The sequence below is a fragment of the Sipha flava genome, unplaced genomic scaffold (assembly GCF_003268045.1).
Source record: "Sipha flava isolate LNK unplaced genomic scaffold, YSA_version1 72_pilon_pilon, whole genome shotgun sequence".
Taxonomy (NCBI): domain Eukaryota; kingdom Metazoa; phylum Arthropoda; class Insecta; order Hemiptera; family Aphididae; genus Sipha; species Sipha flava.
In genome coordinates this window covers 619,024-631,296 of record NW_020273612.1, presented here as the reverse complement: position 1 = coordinate 631,296, position 12,273 = coordinate 619,024, and the positions used below count along the sequence as shown (strand labels likewise).

The 12,273-nt window shown below is 26.9% G+C and overlaps 1 protein-coding gene across 1 annotated transcript in view; it reads right to left on the bottom strand.

The window, feature by feature from the left end:
* The window catches only part of LOC112692272, a gene marked incomplete in the record, with an annotated part of 273,649 nt that overhangs the window by 250,031 nt on the left and 11,345 nt on the right, over positions 1–12,273 (bottom strand). Inside the window, 1 exon segment of the mRNA XM_025566885.1 lies at positions 4,513–4,558. Within this exon segment, the coding sequence (XP_025422670.1) occupies positions 4,513–4,558 (46 nt within the window).

The window sequence follows — 12,273 nt, the reverse complement described above, 5'->3', positions numbered from 1 at the left end:
TTTTATTTATTAAAATTCTAAATCTAAATGAATTAAACATTTAAAAGGTAATGAAAAAATACTATATTTATAAAGAAGTTAAAACTTTAATAAAAATAATAGAAGAATACAACATTTATTTGGCTTTATTATCTTATTATTATTTATCTTAAAACATTAAAAAAAAAAAAAAAAAAAAATGTTATTTTCAGCATTTTAAAGAGGATATTTTTCTTTGTAATAAAACATTATTAATATAATATTCTCTAATAATAACTGTTTATTAAAGTATACTCTAAATTATAAATCTTATTACACATATAATACGAATATATTAAATAAATGTTTTTTTTTTTATATTTTGTAGTCATATGAATACCTAGTACTAAAGCATACAATTGTGCGTTATAAAATCGACGACAGGAAAAGGAATATGACTATTTGAAGAATTTTCTTAACATGGTGTATTTGTTAATTTAAATAATACGAGACGCTCACCGCATGCAAAACACACGCATTGTTGTAATTATGCAAATTTCCGAAGAGTACAGATTCACCCCACGTGTTATTATTGTTAAGACCCCTACGGAAAAACTAAACGATATAAATGACGCTCAATGCATTATAATGCGCCGGCAGTGTAAATTTATTATTTTTAACATATCATAATTAGAGCCACACCAATATTTATTTTTGATTTAACATAATATCCTAATATATAACTTTTATATATAAACTTTTCATCAAATCATTAATTACAATTTCAACATTAAACCAACTATAATAAATTATAAATTTATACATGGAATTGTAGTTTTTATCAGTGCATAAACATTTATTTTCATTATATTCGCACACCCAGGCTAATAAAATGTGATTTTTAGTGAATTTTTCTGAATTCATCAGATGTGTTAACACAAAAAAGGAGAAAATAAATTGTTAGTCCATATCGATGAGGAAGCCCTAAGGGGAACTTTTAAAAGAAAAATAACGTAGAACCGTTATATCCATGTGTTGTTATTTTCGTTTCCAGTTTCTACACCCTTTATATATACTTCTTCACCTCATTGGCGCAATCGTTAACAAACGGGATCATTATTTACTTTGGACTTGACGGTAAAGGAAATTGCGCCACACGAGAGATCTTTTTATGGTCAGAATAAATTGGCAAGTTGAGAATTCTGTCATGAGATTGAAAAAAAAGCAGCTACCACTTCCAAAAATCTGTTATTGTTTCATTTCAGTTTAGCTAGATGTGCCAAATATATTTCAAACGAAGATCATATAGAAATGTAACATTTTAACTTCACATAAAACTTTATTATACTTATTTTTACTGTTTATACTGTTTTTATTTGACTACTCGATTCCATCGAACAACAGGAATCAAATAGGTAACATATAATATACAAAATAGAGTAAAATAGATCAATGGTTCTCAACCTTTTTTATTATAGGGCCCCTTACATTTAATGTAAAACTATCCAGGCCTCCCTCAATCAAAATCATTAGTTATTTATTGTTAATGATATACTAAATTTACATGCACTATTTTACACAACTAAATTATTAAAATGGAAAGAAAATAAAAATGTTTTTTAACATATTATTGAAGTATAATCTTATAATTGTATAAAACATAAAACATAAATAAACAAAAAATAATTCGTAATAACTGTAAAGCAATACAAAAATATTCAATAATAATGTTGATTTGGTTTCAAACAAAAGCTAGGTTAATAATAATAAAAAAAAATGTTATAATTATTAATGTGATGGTTGGGCTTGTATATTTTCGCATAGTATGTCAGGTGTGATATTTGAAACTTAAATACGCAAGTTTGCTTCTAAAGATGGTTATGAAATGCATAATCTATGTTTGTTTTTTATAGTTTAAAGTTGTGAAAATACAGTTTCACAAAGATATGTCAATGCGAAAGGTATCAATATAAGTAAAGCTGCTTTCGAAATTATTCGATACTCTTGTTGTCGTCTTAACCAAAATGTAGTAAGTTCTTTTTCATTAAATTCAGTGTCAAGAACTTTAAATTTAATAAATATTTCACGGCCCACCAATAATATAACCAGGGCCCCCAGGTTGAGAAGCACTGAAATAGATAGTTCAAAACCGATATCTTTGATTACTCGCATTCAAGTTAAACAAAATAAATTTTCCTTTTGATCAATTAGTTAATGATTTTTATATTGAAGCTCTCACAAGTAGAAGGAAATTTAATGATATATCTTGATTACAAAAATTATTAAATTCTCAAATTGATTTTCCTGAAATACTAAGTCAAATACTCCTAAATAGTTTCTTAAATAATACTCGTACAACACATATATTTTATACTCCTACTTATCGTAAAAACTACAGTAAATTTGCTCTAATAAATAGAATGAATTTCAGGTAATTTAATAGAAAATTTTGATTTATTTTATGATGATTCAGCAAAGTTAAAATTACTATTCAATATTAATATAACTATGTATTACTTTGTGATTGTTTTTATTGTATTGTATAATTATTTATTTTAATTTTATACTAGTCACTAATGGCCATCTTAATTAACTTGTATTTCATTTTTAACACAATATTTGTTGAGCTTTATTAGGTATATATTGATATTATTATATTATATTTTATTATACTGTATTATAATATATAAATTATTATAAATAAATAATTTCTAATAATAATACTATATACTATATAGTAAAAATACCAATAATTAATGCAATACTGCCGATAAATGTCAACCCTTACAGAGATGCGTGGACGATAAAAAATTAATGTCATATAACTAAAAACTTTCTCATATGGTATCTATAACCAACACCAATAGTGCATAAATTGTTATGAGTAAGACCAACAATACTCTAAATCCATAAGTCGATTAGTATTTTAGATAACCAAAAATTTACTCATTATGTTTATAGCCAAACATATTTCTAATAGCCTGAATATGGGCGATATATACAATACATTAGATATTATAAACAAATAACCTTTATAGTACGATTGACTATATAACACGTTATTAGAGTTTGATGAACTAGGTAATACGTTCACCGTATTGGTATGTTTACACTCGTACGCTTTTTAGTTTGTTTGATGCATCATAACTAGTGCACCACTAGTTGAAAACTTTGCAATAGCGCATGCCCTTTCGAGTTGAATGGTTACATTTTCGTGATGCACGCTACAACGCACGGTTTTCCGCGTTCAATGGGAATTTGTTCAACATGCCGTGCTTTTTATATTGCGTTTCACTCCAGTAGCTAAATACCATATCGTTATTAACAATAATAATTTTATCTGGAACAGTCTCTCTAAAACGAGTGTTTTCTTTTACTATTTTTGATTCAATTATATTTAATATCGAGTAAAAATTTGATCTAGATATTCATATAAAATTTTTAAATAAAGTATCTCGTATAGTTGCAAAACATCTACAATTCCAAAATTTTGAGTTTTTAAATAATTATTTACCCGCAAAGAACGCTTTTTCCTACGTTTATTATTTGTACTTGGAATAATTAAGTAGACAATGTATATACAATATAATCTGTACATAATTATTGAATATTTTTAGTTCTTTAATAAGTAACGTACTTAGATATAAGATACGTGAAAATTAAGTTTTCTTGGAAACGATGAATTATTTTTACATTATTATGTTATAAATATAATAAAACCGATAAATATTTTATTAATTTAATTTAATTTAAATGTATAATAATATTTTTGAAATATATGTAAATATGTATAGAAATTAAAATTGTAAAATTTTTTGTATGTTTAAGTAAATAATAGTTAAATATTTTGGAAAAAAATTTCAATTTTTAAAATAATGATAATCTAGTATAATCTTAATCATAATATTCCATTAAAAAAAATGTACCTGTGACCCTTCGTTTGAATATTACTTTTATAACAACCAAATTAAATGCCAAACGTTGACCCTAGAAACCACTAGACACCACTAGAAAAAAAAACGTTCAAGTTTTTCTGGACAAAACGGTAGTAAAAGGTTGAACTTACCTGAGTGGTATTTAATATAAAAAAATATTATGTGTAGAAATAGCAGGGCCGAAGCAAGGAGAGCGAGAGTTGCCCACGGCACGGACAAAATTCCTAGAAGGGAGCAAAAATGAAAAAATTGCATTCTATAATAAAAATTGCAATGGTAAATGTTGGAAATTTTATTTACAAAAATGTCAACGTTATTTATATTAATTGAAGCAATTTTTGAAAATACTATCTATTAATCATAATATTTTTAAATTAAAAATACATGAGGGAGCATTTTCAAGTTTTTATCCGGGCGCAATATTTGATTGCTACGGAACTAACAAAAATGTAAAACCTAGGAACAATGTATACTTTTTAATATCAACACGATTATTAACCGACATGTGGTTAATGAGTTCGTAAACGTATTCTGACTAATTAAAATATATATATAATTTTTATCGCAAAACTAATATCATAAATACATTTAAATAAAATAACTAGTTCTACGAATTTACCTGCAGCTGGAGATAGTTTGGTCATAACGCCCCATCTGTGTCTCCACTGAAACATTAAAGAAAAAAAATAATACAATTATTTAACAGTCTATGTTTTTTATACTGTTACGTATAATCATAAATAATCTCGGATAAAAATTGCATCATTATTTATATATTGATACTGAATATTTTATAAATACTATACATGCATAATATGCATCGATATATGAAACGTCAAAAATATGAAAACTAGGGTATTTTTGGCAACTCAATGAAATTGTATAATTGAAATTATTTATGGGTATATAGCCTAAGAGTACATGCGATATCATATTTACATTGGAAAAATAATTTAATGCATACATACGAGTATAACTATAAACTGAATTTAAGAAAATGTCAAGAATTATAAAAAAAATGAATAATATTTTTTTCTTTGTGAATTATGCGAACCATGCAAACATCAATATTTAATAAAAATATATTGATAACTAATCCATGTTTTTACATTTTGAAGTCAATTTCTTAACAAAAATCAGCTCGTAAAAGATTAGCTTTAATTTACCAGGAATGGTCGGATATATTACTAGAACACTAAAATTATCACTTATGTAATTATTTATCGGTGATAATATTAAATATACAGATTATAATATTATGGTCGATGGAAGTAAGCAAACCGATATCATTGAAAGTTCACTTCAAGATAAAATGATAGTCGTGAAAAAATTATATTCAACATTATAATAATGAACAGGAATACAAATATCAAATCAATTTAATCAAAATATATAAAACAGTTTTAACTTTTTCTACATGTATATAATTTTTAGCTCTAACTTTATCTATTTCTTCGGCACCATGTAAGAGGCAATTTTCGACAAAGAAACGTGTCACTAAATGTATATAGTAAATTATGGCACCAAATTGTTTTTCATTCGATCCAAGTAAAATATTATATTTTTATAGTATTTTAAATATGTACTAATAAAGTAACAGACATTCGAAATTACAGTAAAAAAAAAATTAATCTTATATTCACCTAGACTATGGTATTAATTTATTTTTTCTAATTTATGGACGTCATGAACATTAATTTAACTATTAACTATTAATTGAACGATTATGGTGGTTGTGTGGTGGAATATCGAACGTTACTCGTTACCGAAGTTACCGTAAAGTTTATTTCATCTTGTTTCCAAACGTACGGTAACTTACTGTAATAGATTTTACGGTAAAACGAGACGTACAACCGTTTTTACCAAGGCCGGATGGGGGCAGTAAATTGATAACACGTTCGTGGTATGTGGTATTGGTATCGCGGCGTTTTAAACAATACGCGGTACGATAACAACGCACGCAGCACGGTTTAGTGTGTACCAAGCTTCAGGCGTTCGCAGTAACGGTTACCGGTACGAAAACGTCGCGATTCCGCGCACAGCGATGCGTGTTTTCCACGCATACGGCGGCAGCGGCGGCGGCGGCGGGGTATCGTCGTTAGAACTATCAAACGCGTCGACCACACCCCGCGGAGTTCCGGTGATCGCCTTAGTTTCTTCTGTGGTGGAGTATGTATGTGAAGGCGACGGGGGAGAGGGGGGCAGAGAAAACGACAGTACTACAACGCCGTGTTGGCGACTTTTACCCAAAACTTTTCGACCGAGAGACGCATTACGGGTCGCGGCGATGATTTTTCACACCGCACCAGCCGCTGCTCGACAAAACCGAACACGAGACGTGCGTGTGTTGTTACGTACCACCTGGCTCTCGAACTGCAGCAAACGGACGGTACTTCAATGTTTACAAATTATTTAAAGACTTGCGTTTCCGTAATTTTATCGGGATCATACACGAGCGTTGCGAGTTGAACTGCTACAACTATAAAAGTGACGTCAAGATTCTTCTTATGGTGTCCGGAGTATAAAACTCGCCCGGTTTAGTGTTGATTACGAGCCGTTCCGCTACCTCCTCAACGGTACACGTCGACATTGACGTCGAAAATCGTAGCCATAATTAATATGGGCTTGTCGAATTCACCGTGTGCGTCTATCAGTGCTAGACGAGACGTATGTTGAGATATGTGATTTATAAATTATTTCAGGAATATATGCGTACGAATATTGATGTGAAAACATGAATTTTAAACCTTAGGATTAAGATCCTTAGTGTCAAAAAATGCAGATTCTCTTTTCAATAAAAAAACATTATGTAAAAGCATTGTTTTACTAAGTTATTTTAAACTGTTCCGTTTTCCTAGAAGACCCAGTACAAAGGACTCCGTAAAGAACAACTCGCTATTATCTACTTGAAATCACACATGTATATCACTTAATATATAAGCTTCCTGATGATGATACCACCGTAATAATCAGAATACGGTTCATCATCTCTTACGCCATCGTACGAAAATAAATATTACAAACAACGATACGGTACGGCATACAGCTGAAATGCATGCATATATGTTTATGCATTTTTGAAAGTTCAAATCGTTTAGCAATTATTTTTTTTTTAGAAAACATTCGTATATGCTTCGAAATATGAACGGGGAATATGACGTCGGTCTATCGATTTAAATATGCTAATTCCTTATGGTGAAAATATGAAGACGGTAAAAAAGATATTTTGAATCGTGCGTTGAGTATTATGATGGATAAGAAATCTTTCTTATATACAAAATAAAGCAGTATCACCGTTGATAGTATAATATCGTATTTATTTTTTTATATAGTCAATATTATTACTTTTTTAGGAATTCACTAAATTCAGTTTGATCACGTGGAACCGATAACTCACCCAAATACATACCAAAGTTAGAGTGTTAAATATTTTAGACATTCGTGTTACGTTAACGAGCGATTCATTTTTTTTCACAAACATAGATCTGCATAAGGTGCGATAAAAAAAATACGAATTTGCTTTTGATTTTTATCTACATTAATTTATATATATATAATCAATTTACAAGCAAATGTACAAACAATGTATTGAAAACTGCAATTTTGTAAACAACAAATATATAAACATCGCACTCGTTACTATGATGATTGCAAAGTTTTAATTTGCAAATACTAGTATTATAATTTTTATATCTTAAACATTTAAAAATAAAAGTTTTACATTAAGGCTGAATCAATTCTAAGTTTATGAAACTACTTTATTATTTTGGAAACTTGGGGATTGGTAAAAATATCTTATCTATTATAAATTGTAAACCTTTCTCCAGAAATTTAAACTTAAAAATATGATAATTATAATTTATTACTGATTTATTAATTATAATTAACAAATCAATAACCTAATATTAGATTAGTTATGCACATTGAAGATTTTATAATTATAATACCTTTGAAGTTAAATTTGAAACTAGATAATTATAGAATTTGGTCAATAATAAAAAAATAAATTAATAATTTATTTAATGAATTGAACAATTTAATTTCATGTTTGTAAAATATAAATGTTTTCTAAAAAGGAAATAACCATAAATTATTTAAGTATTTTAATTATTACACTGAAATTGGTAAAAATATAATTTTTATATTAATGGTAATAAATTTTATTGTCCAACAAAAAATATAATAAATCGTTAAAAAAGTAAAAACGAAATTATGATTAGATCGGTGCAGTATTTTCGGAATCATTTTAAATCATTGTACAAGCTTAGACACAATTAATATTTTTACCATAAAAATGTCATTAATACAATATTTATTTGAACAATAATATGCATATTAAATAAATCGAATGCAATTAAAAAGAGACATTCTAATTTAAATGCAATTAATATGATTATATCATACCAAAATAATAATACAAATACTGTTTAATTACATAAACACGATTACCTACGTTAAGTTGTTAAGTTAATATATGATGATTGTCGATTGAAGATAACCAATGAACTTAATGAACTAATAATGCTAATGACAAAGAGGATAAAAAAAAAAAAAATGACTAAGTTGATTATCAATAGATTTTTAATTTTATACGCATTTCACATTATTGTTGGCCTACCGAAAATAAAGATAAATATAGAGCTGTCAGTGAAATAACATTTTCAAAAATATAAAACACTTTATAAATTAATAGAAGACCATAGTAATACAATTTTTCTTCTATTAAAATCAAAATTACAACTGCTCAGCTAAAAGTCAAACGCAAAATCATTACGTACTAATCTCTCACTTACCGTTTATAAAACCCTTATTATATTTAAGATGGATTTTTAATTTATAAATATCCTCTAAAGCTTATATGCCATTATAAATATACGATATTCAAATATAAAAAGATTGGTTTAGACCTTTAATACTTATACAGTTCAAACTATCCTATCACTCTGTCTTCGAACTATATTATGGTTTGCTCCTTGGTGAATCACTAATTTATATAAAAACATCAAAATATATACGATAAGCAAATCAAAGAGCTACAATGTTTTACACAAAAAATTTCATAATAAACCTTAAAATCTCAAGACCACTAATACTCTCACAACAAAAAACTCACATATAACATACTAGGTTCTTTCTAATACACATCGAAGGTTAAAAATTACCTGGTGCAGAAACCTTTATTTAATTTCTTCGATAGAAATTACTATTATTGGTTTAGGATTTCGCGTTGGATAAGTCTACTCAATTTATTTGTATTTCAGCTATAAATTATTTATTTTCTTTAATTTATTCATTGCACAAACTACAGATATGCATTTATAAAAATATATGGATTCATAAAAGTCCGTATAATATATGTATAATCTAATTATAAATAAAAACAATTTTATTACCAATAAAAAAATACAATTAAAATCAGTAAATTGTATATTAAGTTACCAAATTTATTATAATTTATATAACCATTATAAGATAATAATATTTATTTTTTTCTACAATAAAATAAATACTTTAGGGTAGCTAGATTTAATTTTTAGAAATCTGGACACCAATATTCATAAAAAATAGGTAATTATCTAGTAAGTATCTAATGACATAGGTATTTGTATAGGTACAACTTTTAGGTATAAATAATATTCAAATTAATCAATTAGATAGGCCATCTTTATTTTATTAACACTTAAAATTCAAATAAAAATAATAATACAATTTCCAGCCGTTAAGATAGATAAATATACTAATCTAGGTAGATTTTATTGATTTATTATTTTTCTATATTTTTTTCGTCCAAGGAGACCTTATATTTGTCAGTGCTGTGTACTTTCTTCAGTAATGTAGGATTTTTTATTATTTCATTGTAAAATTCAATGCAACTCAAACCATATGTTTTTGTTATCAAACAACATTCTATTGCTTTAGTATCAATTTGAATCCGAACGTCAGTCCAAGTAATTGTCATTAAAGAAAATACTGGCTCCATTGATGCGTTTGACCCCAGTAAACAAAATGCAAACTCTACAACCATTGCAAGATTTGATACATTTACATTTTTTTCATTAATTATATTAAATATTTGTACTCATTTTTGTTCTAAAATAACATTTTTTATTCAGTCATCAAATTTGTTTTGAAAAATATTTATAAAAGTCATAAACTTATCAAAGTATTCATCTTCATTAAATTTAACATATTTTAATAACATCGTTATTGTATTTTTAGCATAATTCCATGTTACTGTATTTTTGTTTGTTAAGTGCAACCAATTTAATTCAACCATTAGTGCCTGGTTATGTAATGTCCACTTTTGAATATACGATATACATAAATCGTAAAACTTTTGACAATTTATATCGAATTCTTTTTTAGCTAAATAACCCTCTTCTTCAATAGAATCAATCATTATCTCCATTTCAGTATTAATAAAATGTTCATTCTTTCTGTTTTTTTAAGTTATTTATTAAATCGTTTAATATATCGATTAATTCAAATGCTGAAATTTTTTCCCCTTCAATTTTTTGAATATAGTTATTAAACAGTTTAAGCATACTTTATATAAATTTCATATTTAATAGAGCAGTGACGTTTTGAAAAAAATCAACCAATTTCTTAGGACTCGAATCTTGTGAAAGAAAATACGACTTTAAGCCATCAAACATTAAAATAATTCTATCAATTGCAGGAAACAATGATAGCCATCTAATTTTGGCATGTGATAAAATATCACGGTATTGGACATTAGCAAAATCGCAAAATTCTTTTAATTTTTCTACCCACACTGTATAAGTGTGGAATATCCAAAAAGTTTAACTGTAATAGCTTCTACGTCAATAGGTAAATTATCTGACGCAATTTGTATAGTGTTATGTAAGATATGAGCGTTGCAACCTAATCCAAGTAAATCTTTTTTTAATTTTGTCTGAAGTTTTGTGTGCACGTTATTTTTTCCTTTTCTATTTAATCCACCAAAATTAGTATTAGTGTTATCAGCCGATAGTGCAACAATTTTTTGCTTTAATCCGAATTTAGTAAGAACGTCAATAATTTTAGAAGTAATTAAATTAGACGTTCCACCGGGCAAATTTGAGAACTCTATTATTTTGTTTTGTATACCAACATGAAGCAAAAAATAACGAACAACAACAGGTACTAATTTCTTTGTGGTTGGAACCATCAATTAAAACAGATACAGATTCGCAGAAGATAGTTCCTTTAAAGTATTATCAACTATGTACGGGAAAATAACGTTGACAACTATTTCCCTGGTTTTTGTTTTTGTACACGTGAATTTTTTGTTGTTTAAACATTGACGAATCAATTCCGATATACATAGAAGATATACATACAAGACATAGAACGAAAACGGTAATTGTGAATTACTGTATAATACACAAAAGAAGCTTCGTGAGCGGCTAACAAAAAATCATTTTCAGTAGGAAATAAAGCTCTACTTCTAATAGTCTACCATGAAAATGATTAATTTAATAAATAGTCTGCAAAAAAAATTCTACGGCTGTATAAGATCTACCTCAGTAATGTTTGCTATTTAAGTGCTTACCAAAAAACGGGTATGTGTGTTTTTAAGCATGTCATAACATTTTTTTTATAAAACCAACACTAAATTCCATTATAACATGTAATATACACTTCAAGTAAAATAGAACAACCGTATATATTTTAAGAATCTAAGAAATGGCAAACTTTTATGATATAAAAAATGTATATCAACTTGTATTTAAAAGGTTAGATTATAAAGGTAAACGACAGATTAGTTACAGTAACTTAACTTGTTTTAGAAATACTTATATAAATCAAACCATATTAAAAATGTCGTGTATTACAAAATTTAAGTTTTTATTTATAATAAACACACACATAAACAATTTATTACTAATTGGTTACAAGATAATTCAACACTCGAAAACAAACTATTGATCTTTCAAGTATAAAATGTGATTCAAAATAATGAAAAATCCATCAACAACGGTATAATTCATGTTAATATTAATTTATAAAATGTAATATTTTAACTGTTTGAAAAATAAATAAACTATCTGCCTGTCTAATTCATCCATCGTCGATATGCATTACATTTGTCAAGCACATTTTATTTGATTGCTTTAAACGAGGGGATATGGTATATTAATTATAACATAAGGTAACGATTGACTAAAATTTGGAATAGATTCTTATGTTATTTTCCCCTCTCAGTCTATTTCTACGCCTTAATTTTTTTTATAGAATTAGGATTCTTATTTTCATTGATGACATACTATTTCGTATTTTTATATATTTTTTTTATACATGTTGCTTCAATACAAATTGTATTTTAAGATAGCCGATCTGTAATTCCTAATAATATACAGACGCAATCAAAATCAAA